The sequence below is a fragment of the Microcebus murinus genome, chromosome 17, assembly GCF_040939455.1.
Source record: "Microcebus murinus isolate Inina chromosome 17, M.murinus_Inina_mat1.0, whole genome shotgun sequence".
Classification (NCBI taxonomy): Eukaryota; Metazoa; Chordata; class Mammalia; order Primates; family Cheirogaleidae; genus Microcebus; species Microcebus murinus.
The window spans coordinates 10,497,378-10,519,286 of record NC_134120.1 but is presented as its reverse complement, the minus strand read 5'-3'; the positions used below and the strand labels follow the sequence as shown (position 1 = coordinate 10,519,286).

The following is a 21,909-nucleotide window of genomic DNA, read 5'->3' as shown; positions in this document are numbered from 1 at the left end:
TTCCTCCTTGCAAGACAGTGAATCCACACAGGTGGAAGTCACAAATCTAGAGTGTAGTTGTAGCCTTAGCATTGGAAACATAGATTCTTTTACCTTGTGCCCAAATATGTTGCCATATCTGGTATGACAATGCTTCTGGAGGCATTGGCAACAATCTATTCCATGCAGGCTTAATAATTAGCTTCATTTTATTTGGATTCATTAGAAAAAAGATTCATACTGTAAACATAGAGGATGGACACAGAGAGTTCTATCAGCAGCCATAATATTTTTTACAGTTTCTCACCACAAAGGGGTGTACATTTAATATCCTAGTCTGTTGTTTTCTAAGTGGCAAGCCAATCAGCTAGACCATTGGCGATAGACTAAGAGTCAGTAAAATTCAATGAGGTAAGTCAATACTGAGTAGAGTAACCATATCCATTTTTGTTTCTGCTGACATTCTGTTTTAACACCCTTAAAAGTCCCTGAATACCATTAGCTATCACTCTTCTATCCCAACCTCAGCTATTTAAAGGAGCAAGATAATTAGGGGTGGAGCTAAGATTACCCTGACCCTAAGGGGGACCAGAGGTAACATGGATCTGCCATGAATGTACTGGGAGGCTTCAGAAATGGAAAGAACTTAAAACTTTGTGGTTCCATTTAATACAGGTAGCCAAATCACTATTCCACTCTGCCAAAAGGAAGCAGGGATGTGGCTGGAGGGTTTAGGAAAGTTTTGCAGTGGGAAAGTATAGCTAACTTGACTTAGCATGGGGGAGATTTGGGTCAATTAAATGTATTGTTACTTCTATGTATCAATGCATAGTAGAAATTTTGAGTTACGCTTGCAACTCCCCAACCCCTAAGCGCTAAGGAAAATTTTTCAAATGGCAAAAAGCCACATTTAAAGAAGCGTCACTATCTTCAGGGGCCCCATTATCCTAACATAGGTTTTGAGCTATGAGTCTTTGTGACTGACTTGGCTGATTGGAGCCTCTGGCAATGAGAGTTAGCCTTGTTTTGAAGTTATCCCCAGAGGTTTAGGACTTGTCTACTTATCTCTTCCCTAATACAGATTTCCAGGTACAACCTTTGGAATACCAGTCATTAACTCTACAGTGGGTTCTTGTCAAGACAGAACATCTGATCCACAGAGACCTGGTAACTCTTTGGCTTGATATTGCATTTTGAGGGTAAATCAACTCAACTCCATGGCCAAAAAGGTAAAAAGGACCAACAAGATTTACATGTCAAAGTGAAATGTCATATTTAAGAATGCAGCCAGTCTGACCCCAGTGGTATCCTGGCATTCTATGAAAAAGTGTCAGCTGTCATGTGTAGTAAACATTATCTAGCACTGTACCTACTAAAGCAAAGCTGCTAGATCAATGGAACTCTCTCAATTTATAGAAGAACCTAGAAGTCTAGGCCTGGTTTACTGATGGTTTAGCTAGGCTGATAGCTAATGGCTATGCTTCAGTAATCAAGGCTTTAGATTCAATTTTGGTTTTGATAAGTACAATAACTGCTCCTACTTAAATAACCAACTTCAACTACATTTGTCTACCTAAATCCTTATTTTAGGCATACAGTTTACCATTACTAATATCATATATTTCAATCCGGGAACCCCCTGAGTAAACACCCAGTGACCCTTTGCTTCCAACAAGTGTCCACGAGGTTTGTACCCTTTGTACTCTTTTATGGGATCCACCTTAAACTAGGACACTTGCTGTCTCATTGTCAGAATGCCATCACTTTTGTCATCATTCAATTGCAATGTAAAGACAAGGGAATTTTTTAGGGTGATAAGGTTCACATCAAAAACTTATATAAAATTATTTGGATCATGTTCTCTGCATTGCAAACTTAATGTTGGGCAGTAAGAGGCAGAGCTCTAATCAATGCCTCTTCTATGCTTTCCTGCATGAATTGTGTGTCTCAAAGAAATCTCCTAAAGACAGCCAGGGCTCCTTCATAGCAGATAGAATCCATGGTAAAACAAAAACAAAAACTACCCTGAGATCTTTTATTGCCTTCTCCAAATAGACTTAATGTTGGCATGATAGGATCCAGGAGCAATTCAGCTGTAAAATGACTCAATAGCAATCCCACTACTGGGCATCTACCCAAAGGGAAAAAAGACATTCTGTAATAAAGACATCTGCACTCAAATATTTATAGCAGCACAATTCACAATTGCAAAGATGTGGAAACAACCCAAGTGCCCACCAATACATGAGTGGATTAATAAAATGTGGTATATATGCCATGGAGTACTATTCGGTCACAAAAGACAATGGTGAACTAGCACCTCTTATATTATCCTGGAGAGAGATTGAGCCCATCCTTGAAAGTGAGGTATCACAAGGATGGAAAAACATGCAACACATGTACTCACCATCAAATTGGTACTAACTGATCAACACTAAGTTGTTCACATGATAGTAATACTGCCTGGGTACGAGTCAGAGTCGGGGTAGGGGAGTAAATTCACAAATAATAGAAGTGAAGTATACTGTATGGGGCAATGGGGCAGGGACATGCTTGTAGCCCTGGCTTGGGTGGAGCAAACAGCATTACATGTAACCAAAATGTTTGTACCCCTATAATATCCTGAATAAATAAAAAATAAAATAAAAAGAATGAATTTGCCGTGGCCCATTTGCAGGACAGGGGATGAACACAAAACACAAAGAGACACAAAAAGAAAGACACAGACACACACAAAGATGGTACAAGACTGCAGTGCAGAACGCACCAGTCATTTTATTTTTATACCCTAAAAAATCAAAGTTACTTCCTTATACGTGACTACCCAGGCATTGCAGTAATGGCCATAAATTCTGGAACATGTAGCCTAAGGACACAGATGTCCTCTGAACTCAAGGTTTCCAGGCATTTGCTCAAAGCATAGGCCACAGGCTGAGATAAGCAAAGGTTAAGCAAGGCAGCCACAGGGGGCACTTTCCGTCCCCAGTTTCTCCTGGCTGCCCCCCGCCCCCCACAGCTGTGCCTGTCTTAGGTTGTTCCTCCTTGAGGAATCTTACCCATCATTGACTATCCAGCCATCTTACAGGGCCAAGCAACAATAATAGGAACAATGTGCTTATCATGTGGCCTCCAGGCCCCTATTAACATGGGGCTGGGCAGCTCTTGCCTATTTGTAGAAACTCAGACCCTTTTTTATGCCTCTAAGCAGCAATTTTATTTGTTACATGGACCTTGTTTGTTACACATTACTCTTAAACATTCTGGGCAGAGCACATACGCTATTTACTAAACTTAACTCTAAGCTGGATAAGTATTTTGTTAGTACTCAACATGAATTTAATGAAGAAAAAAATAAAAATACAGTTTGAAACCTAGGCATTCTGTGTCTCTGTTTATAGGATATTCATAAATATAAAGACTCAAGAAAAATTGTCTCACAACATCTACTTTATAGAAGAAAGAAATTAAATTTGAGTGAGACTATGACTCACTGTAGAGAAAATTATATTTAATATAATGATTTTAGTGAACAAATATAAGAATATATATGTGTGTGTGTGTATATATATATATATATATATTCCTGTAATGTAAGAAGAAGAGAAAAATGTAACTCTGATAACCAGAATTTTTTTGCTACTTAAAATGCATGAAAATAACTATAAGAATTCATTTCTGTAAAGAAATTGTTTTATTGTAAATCAGCTGTTGAAAATGTGGATCCTAATTAAAGCAAGAAATAGCTTATATAATACCTAGTGGATGCTGCAAAACCAATATTATAAGAACTCTTGATTTTGGATTTGGAAAACAAATTGAAGCTATTCAAAAGCAGCATGACAATAAGATATAAGCAATGTATTCTGTATATCAGGCAGCTGAGAAGAATATTTGCTAAATGTTAAAACAAAAGCAAAGTTTCTGAATTCCTCACTACGATAAACCCATAGCACTTTTAAGGAATTCAAAAATGTCCCTTAAATTTACACATAAAATTGTATATATTTTATTACCTATTCCAGTTTATCATGTATGACATGATGTATTAAAGTATATATATACAGGTGGACATGATAAATACATAAATTGTATCTGTCAATTAAGAAAAAGTATCCCTTAAAAAAAATCTTGAATATTACTAGTGCACTCAGAAAATAAAGGAGAAAAAAAAAATGAGGCATGAAGAAAAAGGTCATAAGAAAAGAATTCTGTCCCAATATTTTTGAAGTAGTAAGCACATTAAACATATATTACTTATGTCTAAAATTAGGTGGTGGAACATAGAAAAAGATGACATAGTCTGTCCTCTGGGAGCTTGCAATCCAGGCATGTATTTTGTACCCCCTCTTGTCCTCCTCCCTCTCTTTCTTCTCTTAATCCTCTGCACCTCATCCTTTTCTGTTTTCTCTTTTCTTCCTTCCTTTGTCACCTTTTGGGTTGTCCCTGAGTACACTTACTGGAATAAATAAGTTTGTATGGGGGAAATAAAGAAATGTGAAAGAAGGACAAAATACACTGAATGAGAAATCTTGGGTTCCCAAGTTAGCATGTAATTTTATCTGGCACATTTCAGGTGGCATGTGCTTGGCAGCAAAGAACCCAAAACCTGATTAACTCTGACATAAATAAATCAAAGTATCTGATGTCAAGATCACCAGAAACAGATTCTGAGATGAAGATTTGTCTGAAAGCAATTTGTTAAGAATGACCCTCAGAAAAATCTGGCAAGGAAATGGGGGAAGCAGGACAGGGATGTTGAAGAAGCCAAGCAAAGGTGAATCTTTAGGTACATTTGTATCCTCTGCTTAATCTCACAAGAGAGTTTTGGAGTGTAAATTATGTCTCAATGCTTGCTGCAATCCTGGGTAAAGGAGAAAAGACTTCATATTCCCACAGCAGTTATTCACCAAGGACCACATAGTTAGAGGAGTGGAAATAGGAAGAGAACAGAGGTAAATTCTCAAGCATTTCTGGTTCTCTGCATATGCAGGCAAATTGGCTTTAGTAGCCTCAGGCAGTTCTCCACGGAGAATTCCAAATATGGGCCCTTAAAAAGCAGAGGCTGGGGAGAGATGCAAAGAATTGATGGACAAAATCTAAAGGTGTTTGCTGCAGTCTATTATTTTCAACGAGGCAGATCCAGTTGCACCTCCCAGTAGTTTTCCTCTATGTGATAATGTCTTTATCTAGCTCGTGGCTGGTCATAACTCCTGGGACAAAAACTTAAAAGTAAAGTGTTAGTAAAAAGAGATACTGCACCTGAAGTTGCCAGCTCTCCCTGACATTCTTCATTTTCCTCCTCTATCACATTTTCTTCTCCTGCAATTAACACATCTATTTTTTTTTTTTTTGAGACAGAGTCTCACTTTGTTGTCCAGGCTAGAGTGAGTGCCGTGGCGTCAGCCTAGCTCACAGCAACCTCAAACTCCTGGGCTCGAGTGATCCTTCTGCCTCAGCCTCCCGAGTAGCTGGGACTACAGGCATGTGCCACTATGCCCGGCTAATTTTTATATATATATATATATCAGTTGGCCAATTAATTTCTTTCTGTTTATAGTAGAGACGGGGTCTCGCTCTTGCTCAGGCTGGTTTTGAACTCCTGACCTTGAGCAATCCGCCCGCCTCGGCCTCCCAAGAGCTAGGATTACAGGCGTGAGCCACAGCGCCCGGCCTAACACATCTATTTATCTAGGTAAATTGACTGGGTGGGTGATTCAGTTATCACTAAAGGATCTGACCTCCTAGTTGTTATAATTATCCTGGGAAATCCACTAAATTCTGAAGTATTCATTCCTGCTCCAATTATGTAGTAGCAGAAACACCATCTCATTATGACAAAATCAATTGCTCCTTCAATTATGGAATGGTCTTATTTGCCTACTGGTCTGTCACCATGATGAACATAAGAGAGAAGGGTGCAACTACAGCTTTACATTTGTAGGGCACTATTTCTCCCCTGGGGGAATTATTTATTTTTTAGGAACCTCAACCTTGCAACTCACAGGATCTAACGCTGCAAGGGATGGGAAACAATATTTCCCCAGTAGTTCCATTGTAAAGGAATGAGGAAAAATCCATTTCCACTTCCACCCTTTGTTTCCCTGACACATTTGTAGAGTGCATTTCATAACGCCTGCTGGCTTGACATATACAATGTCAACAATGGCCAAACTTTGAAGGGGCCCTTCTTCACTCTATTGGCATAGTTAAACCTTCAAGAGAGTATTCCAATGTTCTATCACGTTAGCGTTTCCCTTATATTGTGGTGACACTATTTGGGAAATTGTTATTAAATGGCACATTATGAAGCTCTTGGAGAGTGATACTTGCTTATGTGCTGCAGGGAGAAATGAAAAAACATTCCTAAAATAATTGTCAATTTCTATCTGGATGAATTGCTGCCCTTTTGAGCAGAAAAGGGTCAGTGTAATCAACTTTCCTTACTGTTACTATCTTTTTTTTTCCCTTTCCAACATCTCATCATAGGAAACTCCTCACAAATCTATAGGCATAAGGTGAGGAAGATGTGTCAGTATTGCCAAAGCAAAAGTTGCAGTGTGAAAAGTTACACAGGTTAAGAAAAATGTATTCAATTGCTGGCGTGGATGCGATGAGATAGGAACACTCCTACACTGCTGGTAGGACTGCAAACTAGTTCAACCTCTTTGGAAAGCAATATGGAGACACCTTAAAAAGATACAAGTGGATCTACCATTTGATCCAGCAATCCCATTTCTGGGCATCTACCCAAAAGATCCAATGACATTCTACAAAAAAGACACCTGCACTTGAATGTTTATAGCAGCACAATTCATAATTGCAAGGCTGTGGAAACAACCCAAGTGCCCATCAATTCATGAGTGGATTAATAAAATGTGATATATGTATACCATGGAGTACTATTCAGCTCTAAGAAACAACGGTGATATAGCACAACTTGTATTTTCCTGGTTAGAGCTGGAACTCATACTAAGGGAAGTATCCCAAGAATGGAAAAACAAGCACCACATATACTCATCAGCAAACTGGTATTAACTGAACAGCACCTAAGTGGACACATAGGTACTACAGTAATTGGGTATTGGGCAGGTGGGAGGGGGGAGGGGGCGGGTATATACATACATAATGAGTGAGATGTGTACCATCTGGGGGATGGTCATGCTAGAACCTCAGACTTGTGGGGGGAGGGGGAGCAAGGGCATTATTTGAAACCTTAAAATCTGTACCACCATAATATGCTGAAATAAAAAAAAAAGAAAAATGTATTCAAGGCTACTGCGATACAGACAGAAACAAAAATTCAGTCTGGGCTCAGCTCCACTGAAACAAAAGTAGGAGGATTTTTAAGCACTGAGGTGTGAGGGAGAGCACAGGCCATCTGTGTTGCTAATTAACTTTGCCAAAGGAAAAGTAAACCTTCTCTTATCTTTGTGACAGGAGGTAGTTTTGTGACTTCAAGAAAGGCACCTGCAGAAGTTAGTTTCCTATCTTCCCAAAGAAACTGATAGATAGGGGGCGCTATCTTCCTTAATGATTATTTTTCAAAGAGCTGGTTCCCAGGTCCTTGAGGAAGACTTCCCTTGATTGTAAAACTGGCAAAAGGGTTTCAAAAAGATTTGCATCTCACAAAGGCAGAGAAAGACCTTATGTGTTTTCTAATGTAAATGTCCTAAGAAAGGGAGGGGAGAGATCTCTGGGTTTAGGTCATCTGGATTTCTGAGAGCTTGTGTGAGAAGGAAGTCATGGGCAGCCTACTGGCAGGAAGAAAATTGTCTAAAGTTTAGTCAAGCCGAGGGTAACATTAAAGCTACGTAGGTCTGTAGAAAAGGGGGGGGAATGTGAGTTCTTGGCCTCAGAACTTGCTCCTACCCAATCTTCAATGTACCACTTCCATGGTGCAATGGCCAGGTGCTACGCCTGTCCAAATTTATGGGATGGTGAGCCTGGCAGCATCCATCTCACAACAGTCTCATAGACACCTGATGTCCCATGGCCAGGTGTGTAGTCTCTGCCAGAATCCAGAAGCATGCCAGAGCAGTTTTTATTTTAATGGAATTAATCCTTTGTTGAAGATCGTCTGCCCTTATTCCTGAACCATAAGGAACCTGTCTATGACTTTCCTATCAGAGTTTTCCAGAGTCAGAACACTCATAGTTACCTACTTCAGATACTTCTAGCACAGTGAGATCATTCAGATAGTCCATACTATCTGAATATGGCACAGTCACGATTTGGAGCAGAGCCCTCTTGTGATTTGGGTTTACTCCTCGATGCTCACTGCCTTTCAATTCACCTGACACTTACTCAAAACTAATAGCCTCTCAAGTCACCTGCTAGTAAGTTGCAGCTTTATTCTTCAGGGATGTGCTTACCTAAATATATGCTATGCTATATATAGACTTCAAAATAACTGAAAATCATGCAACTTTTTCCATAGTCATTTAGTGAGAAACACTTTTTTTATTTTCTTGGAGTGGAAGTGTGTGCATGTCCCAGATGACAGGATTCTAAAAATCCTCACCAACGTAGTAGGCCCTGTATCTCTGTAGGTTTATATTCAACTCTCTGTATTGCGTGATCCTCACCAGGATATTCATAACTCCTGTTCCATTCTTCGTTATCATGTCTGATTCACATGATATGATCAACTTAGAATACACATATGGGGAGTCTCCATGTGCAAAGGGATGGACTGTTCCTTAAACTAAGAGTAATGAAAATGCCAATCAAGAGACTGATGTTTGCCAGTTCTGTTTCAAAGTTTACTTGTGTAAGAACGTAGTGACTGGGGGACTCAGGATGCCTGAGTAGAGGCACTTGACACTTCCCTTCTCCACAAAGAAGGACCAAAACAGAGAGTAGATAACTTCACCCTTGAACAGAGTGCCTGAGAGAGAACCCTAGAATTCAGCTGGGAAGTGACAAGGAACCTTTGAGGCATGGATGGAAAGGGAGGTGAAACAGCCAGCCAGGGATCAGCTTGCAGCCAAGAGGAACTTCCCATTGTGGGAAAAAGGTAAGTGAGAGATCCCCTATGGTCCATACTCCCACTGCAAATTCCTGTATGCCTAGCCAAATTTATTGTGTATTTCAAAGCAGCTAGAAGAGAACACAACACAAAAAAAACGTTAAATGTTTGAGGTGATGAATATTCTGAATGCTCTGATTTGATAATTACACATTGTATGCATGTATTAAAACATCACAGGTACCTCATAAATTTGCATGGTTATTATGTATTAATAAAAAGAGGAAAAAGAATACAAATTATGTTCTGGAACATCTAAAAATCAAAATCTCTTCAGAGTATTTTAGACAGGAGCGGGAATATATATGTGGTAATGTGTCTCATGTGCTGAGATACTACTTCTGTTCCTCCTGAGATGGCAGTATTGAAAGGAATGCATTTCTCAGATCGATAATTGCATTAAACATACCTGAGGCTGTGTTTCTCTCTCATGGTAAAGATAATACAGTTGATGGAACAGCCACAGTTGTGTCCTCCACTGCATATGTTTGCAACAGTCCGCTATTATCTACTATGGTCACACTGGTTTTTTGCACAGTCAGTATTGGACAATTATACGGTGATGTAATGGTGACCACTGCTTCAGTATCTTTTAAACTTTTAAGGATTGCATTAATCTCTGCCATTTTACAAGGGAAAGAGTATTGAATTAGATTTTTTCCATTTGGTTGTGTGGTAGGAAAACAATTTCTAGGGCTTTCATTTGTCTTTCCTTCTGTGATAGTTCTTACTCTGCAAAACAACAATAATAGTGAAATGTGCAGATTTTGTCAGAGATTAGTTATTTCATCCTGAATATCCTTTTGGAAACTCATGAAATAGCAATCAAATGGATACATCAATCAGATCCACTGTGAAATGAATTTGGTTTAAGAATTCATTCATCCCTGATTTGGTCATACCCTTACTTTGAAGCCACAATGGCGATTTATGCCCCTCGAGTATTACATTTAATTCACTTTAAAGATCCTTGCATAATTCATCATAGGTCTCTTTGAGCAAAGGTCTAGATGAATCACGTTTCTGTACATTTGCTGAGTCGTCTCAGAGACCTTCCTCAAGGGAGCCCAAATTCTCCTACAAGAGATGTGTTTTGGCTCCGGAAATTGGTTCAGGAATAGAAGCAAGGAGAGAGATTATTTCACTCCATTGGAGTGGAATTCCGTAAGCCTTGTCTTGGCTTATGACATTAATACCTCTTTTGGTTATCTTTATGCATTCTATATATACCCATATATGTATGCATATGCATCTTTATATCGATTATACTATATATATAGTTTCTAATCCTCAGTATTAAATATATTCTATTATTATTAAAATACTGTATTCTTTGTAAATGCTACCTTTAAAATATACTCCCATCAAACAGATATACTGTAACAATTGAATGTATTTCTTATTGTGCTAAATATGAAGGGGGATGTCTTGCATTTGAACATGGCTCTGTTATTAGTTTGCAAAAATTGTCTAACACTTTTGTTCTCCAGTTTTCTTAGCAATAAAATGTGAGCATCTACCTCAAGGATTGATATATGAATGAGTTAATGAATGAAAAACATTTATAACAGTGCCCACCAAATACTAAGTGCTGAAAGATCTAGTTATTTCCATCTATTTTTGGATTTAATTGTATATTCTTATAAAAATCACTACGTAATAGACACAATTATACACAAATTGTTGTTGAAATATCTGGTTTTCTCCTTAGGATAGAGTTCTAAAAATCATCCCTACTTATTCTGTCATAAGAAATGGTTTCCATCAAAAGATTCTATTTAGGCCTAAATAAAGTCTACTGTACTAGGAACTATTAATGAATTATTAGAAATAAATATGCTTTTATAGATTTTAGGCACACCTCAAATTCTCTCTTTCTTTTAATGATTTTACATAAAGCAAAGAATCAGTTTTTAGTGGAGAAATTTGGACTACCAAAACATGTATCTAATATTTAATTTTCAAACCTTTAACTGTAGATAGGCTCTCATAACTAGAAAGGAGAATCAACCCAAGGAGAATATGTATGAAATCTGTCTCTGTCTCTGGATCTCTCTCTCTCTCTCTCTCTCTCTCTCTCTCTCTCTCTCTCTCAATGTTTACTTGCATTTCAAGAGTATCAAACCAGGTTTTCACATGACTTCAATCAAGGAACATTCAAGTGTTCAGTACTCAAAATGAAAACAACACCTGCTAATTTAAAAATTGAGACTGATCAATGCCAGCACAGGCTATTCTGGGTTTTATTTTTATAGACTTTCTAAAGCTAAGTTTAGAATTTCTAAAATGTATAATGCTAAATTTACTTATGTGAATTTAATCACATTTATAAAACTATAAGAATTATATATTATATCTATATATTTCTGAGGGTCTATATGCTCACACAAAAAAACATATTCAATGAGCTGATCCACAGGAAAAACTACAATGTTCAATAAAATGTAAACAAAATATTAAAGGATAGATCAAATTAATTATTGTGGTAACATAAAACAATAATGATAAGGATGAAATGAAAATACAGCCAAAATATTACTATTGGAAATGAAAGGGAGAGCAAAACGTAGTATGGTTGATAAAGATTAATCAATATACTGTAATATGTGTGTAAGAAGACAGTAAAACAAACAAACAAAAGGTTAATAATTTTGAGTTTTATAATAAATCTAGATTCTGAACTTTTTTCTCACCCTTGTTGTTAAGAGACCTAATGCTACTTTAGGTTTTCTGAAATACAATATACTCAATATTGTTCTATTGGCAAATATTTCTAGCAAAAATTTAGGAAAATGGATTGACATGTAGTAATTTCCTATAAAGTTTATAGTTCAAAGCAGATAATTTCATATATATGTAAGTTTTTTAAACAGGATCAACAGACAAATCAGACTCATGATGGAATCTTGTTTTCAATTCTAAAACTTTACTTAATTAAAGAAAACAAATGGCTCACATCAGAGTTTGATTTTTAGACTCTATAATCTGGGAAGTAAAGATTTATACTACACAAATAAATCTAAAATATGCTCATGTTTTATTAGCAACTATTTTCAAGTATGATCAATACCTATATTTTACTATAATACATTCAGTTGGTTGACTTATCGGGCTGTGTGCTAGCATCAATAACATGTCCATGCTTTGCTACCTCCTGACCACAGGCTCTAACATCGGAGGAAGCACAGTGCATCCTCTTGCCCCCACCCACTTCCTCAGCTTCCAACATGGGGGCCTCTGACAAGGTTATGGCTAAGACTCACCTCTGCCAAGGTGCTGGAGCATTCTTGGGTTTTGGAAGAAGGAGCTGACATTAAAAGCTTTTGTAATTCAAATAATTATTTTGTACCTTCTCTTGTTTAGTATTCTCATTTAGAAGATTTCCTCTTTGAAGGTCAAAAGTTGAAATAAGGGTGGACATTGAACACAAGCCTCAGGAAGGCATCACAGGCCTTCTTCAAGTCTAAGTAAAAAGGCCCCAAGTAACTCAAAAATTATCCCCCCACAAACACATGGGAGGACTGCAAAATGACTAGGCAGAAAGCCCATACTAGTTATTAATAAGAAAGTGATTTTTAAATGCTGTGTCCTTTATTTATATTTCCTTCAGGACACTATCTGAGGTAGGAGAAGCCTCAGTAGGTAGCAGGAAAAGATTCAAGGATTTGAAGGTCATTATCCTGCGGAGAACTGGCTCATTTAGAGCCTACTATATTCAGAGTGCAGAATTAGATACTGTTATCTTCACAGACTTCACACAACCACCTTCATGACCTTCAAGGCAATAGGCACATTACTAACCATATTCTTAATAGATATATAAAAATAGTTTGAGAAATAAAATAAATTTATCGAGAGTATAGTTTTTTTTTTCTGGTTTATAATGTGGCAAAATTTATATTATAAAAGTTACTGCATACAGTTTGCTTTTATTATTCATGCATTTATTTGGTATTGTGTTTCTGTAAGAACTACATATTTATAATTTACATTTCAAATATTCCACCAATGTTTTCCTTTCATCATTTACAACTGCCACAGAGATGACTGAATATATCATAATTCCAGGGAAAAGTAAGGCACTTTAAGCACCTATTATTATGTTAGCAAACAACAGTAAAGGAAGTAAAAGGAATAAAGTTAGGAGGAAAATTTTAGAAGAGGGACCTCAACTTCACAATGTAGCTCTGTAGTATTTCTATTGCTATTGAATTGTAGTTGCTAACCCACAGAGAGAAAATAGATAAAGGCACTTTATTGCTTTTTGAAACTTGGAAGGGAAAAAATCAGTATCTTAAATAAAGATTTCAATTTCTAACCTCACTAGCCTACTCTGCAATTGAACCAAAGTCATTAATTTTTAGCCTCAAGTAAATGAGAATTCAGAATTTTAGCTCTGCACGCGAAAGAAAGCTCATAAAATGGGCCATGGCAGTAGAGGAGAACCACTGCATATGCAAATTCAGGGCACATTAGGAATAGATTTCATTTCACAATGTCATAGTAAGTCACTATAATAGGAAACCACCATGTTTTTTTTTTTTTCCCTAAGAAAATCACACTTTTAAGCATTCTATGCTGAACTTTGGGAAAAGTTTTTGTTACCTAAGCCATTTGGCATTTGAGAGTTTGGATTCCTTTCAGCTTTCCAAATTTCTGCACCCCTGATCATTATTTTTAAATGATCTCTTAGAACTTAATTGGGTATGTGATTTATATCCCAACTTTGCCACTAGCCAACTGTGATTTTGAGTAAGTCACTCAAGTTTGGACTCCAATTCCTCAGAAATGGGAAATGTAGTGGGATATATTACCTCTAAATAAATTTCTTTGGATTTAAAGGTCTTCATTAGAGTCTTGGCACAGAAAAATTTGCAGACTCTTCAAGTATACACTTGTCAGTCAGTGAATCCTAAGTTAGTGATCAATGTCTAAACAATGAGAAACCACCAGATTTTTCTGTCTTCAAGTTTATATGCTTTTCCCTACCCCTCTCTCTCTCTCTTTCTCTCTCTCTCCTCTCTTTCTCTCTCTCTCATTTAGCATCCACAATTTGTCAAATAAAGACTTTCTTAGTAGGAAAAAATAATTTTCTTAGGAGACATTTCAGCATATATCATCACAATATCTATTATATTTCAGCTTCTATAATTGTACTCCTGTGATACAATCTATAGCACATGTCTTTCGTCATAAAATTCTGGAAAACAAAACCTTACCATTGTAAAAGTGCATCAGATGTGATTAGGGTAATCTTAGTTTATTAATCCAGATTAGAAGATCTATGTTTTTGTTTAATTGCTTCCATCAAATTAATGATATAATGCTGTTTTATTAATTTTTATTTTTATTTTTATTTTTGTGGCTGGGTTACAGTTTATGTTTTATTAATTTTTAATAATATTCAAAGAATATCTAAATATATATATCAATACAATACTATCTTTTCCAAAGGTTAGTTTTTTAATCAATCATTCCTATGATTCTTTAGGATTAATTTTGTTACTGTCTTCAGGATTTGCATAGTTTAAATTAAAAGAGCATTTTCTGTTTTATGTTGAGAGTTGTGAGGTAACGGACATCTTAACACGGGTCTAGGTTGTTCCAGAATATTACTATAGGTACTTGGCAATATCAGTGGCGGCTTGAGTTCTGAGCCCAGATCAAGGAGATGCTAAAGGGGAAAATCTGAGACCCTGGCACAATTGCATTCAGTCACTGACGCTGAGACCTTTGCCTCCAGTAATTTATGTAGTTATAGGGGAAAGGGAACCAGGTATATTATTGCTACTTTCTATTTCTGTGCTCAGTTTACATGAAGTCTTTTGGAAGAACATTATTTAATCTCCCACTAAGAACATACTCACAGTTACTCCACAGTTTAATACACTTTGTAAACTTCAATACTAATACACCCAACTTTATTAGACTTGTTATGAGAAAAACATTATCTGTCCATAGATTTATAGCACATGTCTTTGGTCATAAAATTCTGGAAAACAAAACCTTACCATTGTAAAAGTGCATCAGATGTGATTAGGGTAATCTTAGTTTATTAATCCAGATTAGAAGATCTATGTTTTTTTTAAATTGCTTCCATCAAATTAATGATATAATGCTGTTTTATTATTTTTAATAATATTCAAAGAATATCTAAATATATATCAATACAATACTATCTTCTCCAAAGGTTAGTTTTTTAATCGTATTACTAATATACAACTTTAAGATATTTTTATAGTAGAATAGTCATGATATTATTCTTAATCTTTAGAAAAAAATTTCCTTCCACTATTTTTCTAGGTTTCAGTTTTATCATTTTTGTTTATTGTTTTTATTAACTATTCTTATTTTTTTATTTTTTTTTTTTTGAGACAGAGTGTCACTCTCTTGCCCTGAGTAGAGTGCCATGGCATCAGCCTAGCTCACAGCAACCTCAAACTCCTGGGCTCAAGCAAGCCTCCTGCCTCAGCCTCCTTTTGAGTAGCTGGGCCTACAAGCACACACCACCACACAGGGCTAATTTTTTTCTAATTTTTTAAAATTCTACTATGTTTTCATTTAACAAATTATTATGTTCATATTAAATTTTTGCCTTTTCAATTTTTTTTACATTTCCACATCTTTGCAATTAACATTTTAACCTGTTCTACTATTGTGTTTTCATCTTTCATCACTAAATTTTTGAACAGTTGGTTATTAGTCTTATTAATGTAGTTTAAACATACTGCGTCTCTTTTTCTCTCACTAAGGCAACAATATTTTAAAATAATTTTTAGTAATTTTACTGTGATGTATTTATCCCATTTGGGGCTATAGGGAATCTCTAATTAATTTGTGGATGTATGGTTTTTCCTGCTTTGAAAAACTCAGGACTAGTATTACTGGAAATATTACTTTTTTATTTATTCTCTCTCCCTTTTACTTCTGGGAATCCAAATGAATGTATTAGAGATTTCAGCATTTCTCATGGGATTCTTACACTCTTTCTTGTTTCTATCCCTATCCCTTTTATATTTGTACTTCAATATAAACTCCTCTTTTTACTATAAATTCTAGGTGGCCACTTTTTGTTTAGCTTCTCTGCTGTGCAACTCAAGTTCAAAGTACCTTGAAAGTAAAAAGCTCTAGTGACTGTAAATCTCACCTCAATTCATTTCTCTTTATGGTTTTAACATATGAATGCTTGATTTCCTGTTTACAATGTTCTGAATATTTGTGCTCCCCTCAAATTTATATGTTGAAACCCTAATTCCCAAAGGATGGCACCTGAATGTTGGGTTTTTGGGATATAATTAAGTCATGGAGGTGGAACCTTAATCAGTAATTTTAGTGTCCATGTAAGAAGAGGCCAGAGAGCTTGCTAGTGTTCCTGCCACCATGTGAGGACACAAGTCAGCAATATGCAACTGGGAAGAGGAGGCTTACTAGAATTCGACCCTGTCATATGGAAAATCATTGCTTTGAACAATATATTTTAATACAACTAAAATATATTGTAATATGTTACAATATATTTTATGTGAAAATATATAAATAATATTTGTTACTAAAGATTATAGCAACAAATTAAAATTAATAATTTTAATAAGTTAACTAAATTAAAATTTAATATTTCAACAGTATTACATCATTACTTTAATAGAAAGTTATACAATATTTTTCATATATACATGCACACACAACATATGATTTCATCCACTATGGAAATTAAAACATTTAATAAATGGTGATTACATGTGTTTCTGATATTATATGTTTTCTATATGTTTGGATTATTTTATACTTAAATATTTTATTTCATTTAAGGAAAAATGAAACAAAATAGCAAAAGAAATAAAATATTCCTGACTTCCACCATGTTTCTTCTGTCTGCAAGTGCTATGACTTGACACAATATATTTTTTCTTTAATCTTGCAAGCAGTACATTATCAATCATTTATCTTTGCACTGAAAATATTTACTGAATTTTTGTAGATTCAATAAAAGTGTTGTGTTTTCCCTCTCAATCTATATGTATTTTTTAAAAATTAAAAACTCAGAGAGTTTTTGTTTTAATTTCTCAACACTGATTCAACACATTCATATTTTCTTGCTATGATAATAGAATTTTTATTCTAGAAACAATTTGAAGGATTAGGGGATGAGAGGAGTAATTGCCTAAAACATTAAAATCCCCCACTGCGATTTGTATGACTACAGCCAAGTAAGGTGATTCAGTGATAAACTACCACCTTTATAACTCCAGGTAATAGAAGACGAGCAGATCCTCACCATCTGTAGCTAATTTTATTTTCCATTGAGATGAAGTGTCATTTCTAAGCATCTCTTGCGTTGTAATTCCCACTCTGAACTGAAATAAACCACACTGCAGTTACAAAGCAAATGGACACACGTAGGTGATTCGGAGAGAACTTGGCCTCCTTCCCTCTCCCATGTTGCTGCCTTTCCTGAACCTGCTCTACTCTGCCCTCCTTTCTGATCCGTTCCAGTTTGGTAGCCAGCCGTTCCTCCCACACATAGGGCACTTTTGGCAGCTAGAGGACTCGTAAGAACTCTGGCCAGCCTCGCCTGGTTATGCAGCAGATGTTTGGGAAGTCACATTTCTGAAATTTATATTCTCTGTAGAATAGAGGACAGGGTTTTGAAAATAATTTTGTCCACATTACACTTTCTTCTCTTTTGATAGTTAGCACTTGAAAGGCAATTCTTGGAGAAGCAGCATAATATCTGGACATTTTCTTCTGCCATCATTACAAATTTATTTGATGATCAAAAACAGTATGAAAGTTTAAAGTGTAACAAGAAATGGAATCTCCATTTGTACAGCCAGAACAAGATGTCAAACTACACCAGAAATTTAACTGAGTTTAAAATTTGAAGGAAATACAACTTAACAGTCATAGTGTAAAATCCTTAGTCACATATTAGAAGATAATGCTTTTACTTAGCATGTGGCCATTGTGTCTTTTTAAGTGAATATATTAAGGAGTTCCTTCATATGCAATTGGTTATATCACATATGAAACAAAAGAGCCAACATATAATTTTGTAAGAAAAGTAAATCAAAGTAATCAGATAGCCCTCCGTGCTTTTTAAGAACCAAAATACTGTTTCTTTTAGTTGTTAATAAAAGTATATATTTTTTCATATGATTGCAATGCTTGAGGAATTAGTTCTGTCAACATACCTATAATCTCTAGGTTTCCCAATAAAATAGCAGCAACAACAACAGCAACAACAACTACATTTTGTTAAATATTTCAGGTCATAAAGGTGGAAGTAATTTTATCCCATAAAGCATATTTCTATTTTACCATAAAAATAAATGGGATGTGTCCAAAATAAAAAAAAGTCAATAAATACTATAAACATCACTTATGTTTGGTCTGCTTATAATGTAGTTTTAAACTATAGTACAATAAGTTGTCATCTGGATTGACTTACATTTTGTAGTTTTCAAAAATAATTGAACTAGTTCAGAGCAATGTTGAAATTTTCCTAATAAGTATACCATTGACCAGATGTAAGTTGTCTCTATTATGTGTCTTTGGCTACTTTTATTTCTTATTCTGTCCTTTTTTTGGTCATTCCCATTTCATTAATCATTGTAACTGAAAAAGTTCTGCTTCTCTTACCTCTGTCAGCATACCCCATAACTGTATGGCAGAACATGGCAGCATCTTTGTCATCTAAAACACTCTAGACAGATATATTGTTTACATTATAGAAAACAGATTTGATATAGCATAGAGAAAAAGATTCCTCTCCATGTTCTGAAATTGTAAAGTCAAGATGATTTAAGGAGTTTAGTTCAGGAAGTTATCATACTGCTGTTTTCCTTGTGAAAGTAAAAATTTTGTGTAAGAACAAAAATATAAAGGAATATGACCAAAAACAGTAATTGAGGTAACATTTAGCTGATTTCAAATGTGCACAAGATTTGGACGAAAAATGAAGACATTAACATGGAGTCATAAAATAATAGTTTCAGAAAAGCAAAAGTCATAGGTGAACTTGGACAAATATTTTATGATGTTCTTATGACCCAAATGAATAAAAATTATCTTTGACAACAAACATGAAAAAATGCTCAACTTCTCTAATCATCAAGGAAATGTAAATCAAAACCACAATGAGATATCACTTATCTCTAGTGAGAATGGCCTTTATCAAAAAGTCCCAAAACAATAAATGTTGTCATGGATGTGGAGAGATAGGAACACTCCTACACTGCTGGTGGGACTGCAAACTAGTTCAACCTCTGTGGAAAGTAATATGGAGATACCTGAAAGAGCTACAAGTAGAATTACCATTAGCTTCAGCAGTCCCATTACTGGGCATCTACCCAAAGAAACAAAAGTCATTCTATAAAAAAGACACTTGCACTAGAATGTTCATAATAGCACAATTCATAATTGCAAAGATGTGGAATCAACCTAAGTCCCCACCAATACATGAATGGATTAATAAAATGTGATAGATATATATATATATATATATATATATATATATCTCATGGAGTACTACTCAACCACAAAAACAATAGTGATCTCGCACTTGTATTACCCTGGGTAGAGCTGGAACCCATTCTACTAAGTGAAGTATCTCAAGAATGGAAAAGCAAGTACCACATGCACTCACCATCAAATTGGTATTAACTGATCAACACTTAAGTGCACATGTAGTACTAACATTCATCAGGAGTCGGGAAGATGGTGGGGGTGGCTATATAAACACCTAATGGATGCAGTGTGCACTGTCTGGAGGATGAACATGCTTCAAGCTCTGACTCAGGTGGGAACAAGGCAATATATGTAACCTAGACATTTGTACCCCTGTAATATGCTGAAATAATAAAATTAAAAATTAAAAAGTCATAGTATTGAGGGGCGCCCCGCCGGCGCCCGCGCCCGCGCCCGGCCGCGCCCTCGACCCGCCGCCCGGCCTGGACGCCTGGCGCGAGCGCGTGCGCCGGGACGCGCGCCGCTTCCTGCACCTGTGCGCGCACCTGGACTGCGCGCCCGACGTCTGGGCGCTGCACGCCTGGGGCGGCTGGCGCACCCCCTTCTCGCGCGGCCTCTCGCGCCGCTTCGACACCGCCTTCTTCCTGTGCTGCCTGCGCGAGCCGCCGCCCGTCCTCCCCGACGCGGCCGAGGTGGTGGGCTGCCAGTGGCTCTCTCCATCTGAGGCGACTCACAGTTTCCTGTCAAAAGAGATTTGGTTGGCACCCCCGCAGTTCTACGAATTAAGACGACTTGAAAACTTCGCCTCTCTGTCTGACTTGCACAAGTTTTGTTTGGATGGTGCATTAGAAGGGCTGGAAAGGTGGCTGCCGGTGACATTGGTGACAGCTGATGGGATGCTCCAGCTTTTACCAGGCGATGAGCTGTACGTAGAAGATGCAGACTCATTAGAAGAGGTTTTGTCTACTGAAAAAAAGACTGAAGAAATCATGAAGGAAGGCAAGAAATTTCACCGAATAGTGATGTACAACAAATATCTCTATAATCTCCACGTGACTATTTCATCAGAGAATAAACACATTTACCCTAAGAACTACGTAGTAGGAGCAAGCCGTTTGTAGGGTGCCTACTTGCAGTGTCCTAATGAGTAAGGAAGGGTGACTACATTTTCCTGAAACCTTGGAACTTTGTGCCTATAAAGGTTGTTTCTTACTTCGGGTGTTTTATGGAGCTCTCTTGCTTATTGTATTCTTTTAACCTTACAGTGTGCCACAAGTATAAAGTTTATAAAGTATAAATGATCTTGTTACCAAAACAAAAAAATTTCACAAGGGTTCCCACTGCTATATGGCTTTTTTTGTTTGTTTGAGACAGAGTCTTACTCTGTCACCTGGGCTAGAGTGCCATGGCGTCATCATAGCTCACTGCAGCCTCACACTCCTGGGCCCAAGAGATCCTCCTGCCTCAGCCTCCCGAGTAGAGTAGCTGGGACTACAGGCATGCGCCACCGCACCTGGCTAATTTTTCTGTTTTTAGTAGAGACGGGGTCTCGCTCTTGCTCAGGCTGGTCTGGAACCCCTGAGCTCAACCGATCCTCCCGCCTCGGCCTCCCAGAGTGCTAGGATTACAGGCGTGAGCCATGGTGCCCGGCCTGCTATATTGTTTTATTATTTCAAAAGTTTAAATAAGATGTCCTTTTACCATTGTTGTTCTAACTGTTGTTCTAAGTGTATTAGCACTTTCCCTGAGGTGCTTTGGAGATCGATCCATGAATTTCTTAGACTTTCTATTGGAATTGGTTTAAGGGTGTCTGATTAGGGAGCGAACAGTAGACTGAGACAACCTTCAAGTAATAATGTCTTGTTTTCTTGCTATGTCTTTAGCTTAATGATTAAGATTCAATTATTTTTAAAATCCAATGGCATTACTTATTATGTTTCCCAAATGAAATTTGTTGTAATAAATATTTTAAAGAAATAATGAAGCCATAACAAAAACCATTATTATTTCTACTCCAGAGTGTTAATGAATGAAAAGAGGTAAGAGAGGTGTAATGTTTAATTAGTGATGTTTATTTTCAGCATGTTTAATATGAGTAATTTTTTACCTCCTTTAAAGATGAATAAAGTTTATTGACTAAAGGTGGGAAATGATAGATTCTAATTCTGTTTCAAGATCTCTGACTTATGTTATACATTGTACAATGGATTTCATTTTCGTGTAGCACCTTAGTTTTCCTATCTACAAAATAAAGCCAATGATAAATTAAAAAAAAAAAAAAAAAAAAAAAAAAAAAAAAAAAAGTCATAGTATTTGCATATATCCTACGCACATCCTCCCATATAATTTAAATCATCACTAGATTACTTATAATATCTAATACAATGTAAGTGATTTATAAATAGTTGTTACACTGTATTGATTTTTTTTGTTTT

General features: G+C 36.4%; 1 protein-coding gene across 1 annotated transcript; it reads left to right on the top strand.

Annotated features, from left to right (window-relative positions):
* Positions 1 to 8,922: 8,922 nt before the first annotated feature.
* Positions 8,923 to 21,637, top strand: LOC142861600 (acyl-coenzyme A diphosphatase NUDT19-like). Its single transcript, XM_075993743.1, has 2 exons — positions 8,923 to 8,995; positions 19,886 to 21,637. The coding sequence occupies exons 1-2, from the start codon at positions 8,923 to 8,925 to the stop codon at positions 20,593 to 20,595; spliced, it is 783 nt and encodes a 260-aa protein (XP_075849858.1). The 3' UTR covers positions 20,596 to 21,637.
* Positions 21,638 to 21,909: the final 272 nt, after the last annotated feature.

What these genes read in the sequence shown, in the direction of transcription:
- LOC142861600 (XM_075993743.1), top strand. Translation starts at nt 8,923, where the DNA reads ATGGAAAGGGAGGTGAAACAGCCAGCCAGGGATCAGCTTGCAGCCAAG. An exon ending in CTTCCCATTGTGGGAAAAAG is followed by an intron (nt 8,996 to 19,885) that starts GTAAGTGAGAGA and finishes AAAATTAAAAAG; the next exon opens with TCATAGTATTGAGGGGCGCC.